This window comes from Glycine soja, chromosome 18, assembly GCF_004193775.1.
Source record: "Glycine soja cultivar W05 chromosome 18, ASM419377v2, whole genome shotgun sequence".
Taxonomy (NCBI): Eukaryota; Viridiplantae; Streptophyta; class Magnoliopsida; order Fabales; family Fabaceae; genus Glycine; species Glycine soja.
Window position 1 is genome coordinate 2,312,718 of NC_041019.1, and position 1,872 is coordinate 2,314,589.

Here is a 1,872-nt window from a genome sequence, read left to right on the forward strand (position 1 = left end):
CGCATGTCTTTATCTTTTCTATTTCTTTATTATAGCTCAAAAAACCAGGCTAAATTAATCAAACCGCATAGACTATTGTTCAATGTTCATTAATCTTACATTTCCTAAATTCAAAGAAGACAGAAAGATGAATTATAAACATAAAGGGGTGATCTGTGATGCCCCAAAAGCAATACAAAAAAACCAATAGGAAAAGGACAAAGATTTTGGTAGTAGATTATTGAGTTAAGTTATTATAAATGGACACGGACTGAGATCTTTATGGTTCAGAAGCTCAGAGCTAAAGTTTTCAGTTCTGAGGCACAGAATCATTGAGAGACTTCTGGAAGTGAAATATTATGGAAGAGGGCATGTCAGAGTTTTGTATTAGAGGTGGTAACAGTGGCAGTGCCACTGGCACCAAGTGTGGGCGATGGAATCCCACTACTGAACAGGTTAAGGTTCTGACTGATCTTTTCAGTTCTGGACTCCGCACCCCTAGCACTGATCAGATTCAAAAGATCTCTAATCAGCTTAGTTTTTATGGTAAGATTGAGAGCAAGAACGTGTTCTATTGGTTTCAGAACCATAAGGCTAGGGAGAGACAAAAGCGTCGCAAGGTTGATAACGATGTGATTCGTAGTGAAAACTCTATCTCCATCAATTCTTTTACACAAAGTAAGTAACCATATCAGATTCATATATATGTATTACTGCAATCTTTTTCAAACACCAAAATATAACACAACTAGCATGGTTGGTCTAATTAATATGTTAATTTTAATTTGTTTCTTTTAGCAGATTTTACTCAGCTATATCAGGTTTCTGAGCCCGAGAGGGTGATGGAGACTCTTCAGCTCTTCCCCTTGAACTCCTTTGGTGAATCAGAATCAAAGAATATGAGGGTCCATGCAAGTGATCAATGCAGGGATAACACTATGTTTTCATACACAGTTGGGGAACAAATGGATCATCCACCATTAGATCTTCGCTTGAGTTTTATGTGAAACATGGGAATCTTTTAGGGGTGGTGGTTAGAGAAGGGGAGGATATGTTTTAATAAATACATTCTTGTTAGGTTTTAGCATAAAGAAAATATATTATGGAAAGTTAAAAAAATATTGTGTATCTTGGTATTACTAATATTTACCTAGTGTTTTTTAGTTAAATATTGGAAATGCTTGGACATTCTTCTCTGCATGCTCGTTCATGTTGTTCTTTTCTTTTTTTTTTTCTGAGTATACTCTGTTGGATTATCCTTAGATATTTTAAATTCTTGGGATTCTAATTACTCGCATCCTCATGAGATGTCACCTTGGAATGCTTAAAGGATACCAATAATACTTTTACAATACGGTTACAAATGAGAGTCATGCGTCGGGTCTGCTTCCATCTTTGAATATCATGAATCATATACACACAAATATGTGTAATATATATGGTACGGAATCTAACCATGTTGGGAATGTCATTCATCCTTATCATCTAAAACTAATTCAAATTATTGTTTAAGATGGACTAAGATAATTTCAAAAGACCAGTGGTATGTATATATATCGCTCTGATTCACATGCAAAGGCAAACCAAATAAAAAATTACTTGATCATAAACATAATTTCTGTGGTAAGAGCATGGTAAAGTTAATCATTATATAGAGGACCTAGATATATGGCCAACCTTGAATTATAAGGCAAACAAAAATCTTCATTTTGCATTACTCTTTTCACACTCCCTCTTTACATCCCTGTCAAATGTAGCAAAACTCACATCCTAATCAGCGACTTCAATTTATAGTGATTTCTAATTAATAAACTGTTCCCATTTTTTTTAGTAAGTATGTTTAAAGCATTAATTAGCAAAACTCGAAACAAAATGATATAATGTGAAAGAGAG

The 1,872-nt window shown here is 34.2% G+C and overlaps 1 protein-coding gene across 2 annotated transcripts; it reads left to right on the plus strand.

Annotated features, from left to right (window-relative positions):
- Positions 1 to 242: 242 nt before the first annotated feature.
- Positions 243 to 1,173, plus strand: LOC114394665 (WUSCHEL-related homeobox 5-like). 2 transcript variants are annotated; one of them, XM_028356333.1, is made up of 2 exons: positions 243 to 657; positions 778 to 1,173. In XM_028356333.1, the coding sequence occupies exons 1-2, from the start codon at positions 339 to 341 to the stop codon at positions 984 to 986; spliced, it is 528 nt and encodes a 175-aa protein (XP_028212134.1). In that variant the 5' UTR covers positions 243 to 338; the 3' UTR covers positions 987 to 1,173. The 2 variants fall into 2 exon arrangements, with proteins under 2 accessions (XP_028212134.1, XP_028212135.1); XM_028356334.1 differs by having other exon boundaries at positions 244 to 657; positions 781 to 1,173.
- The last annotated feature ends 699 nt before the right edge of the window (positions 1,174 to 1,872 follow it).

What these genes read in the sequence shown, in the direction of transcription:
- LOC114394665 (XM_028356333.1), top strand. Translation starts at nt 339, where the DNA reads ATGGAAGAGGGCATGTCAGAGTTTTGTATTAGAGGTGGTAACAGTGGC. An exon ending in CATCAATTCTTTTACACAAA is followed by an intron (nt 658 to 777) that starts GTAAGTAACCAT and finishes TGTTTCTTTTAG; the next exon opens with CAGATTTTACTCAGCTATAT.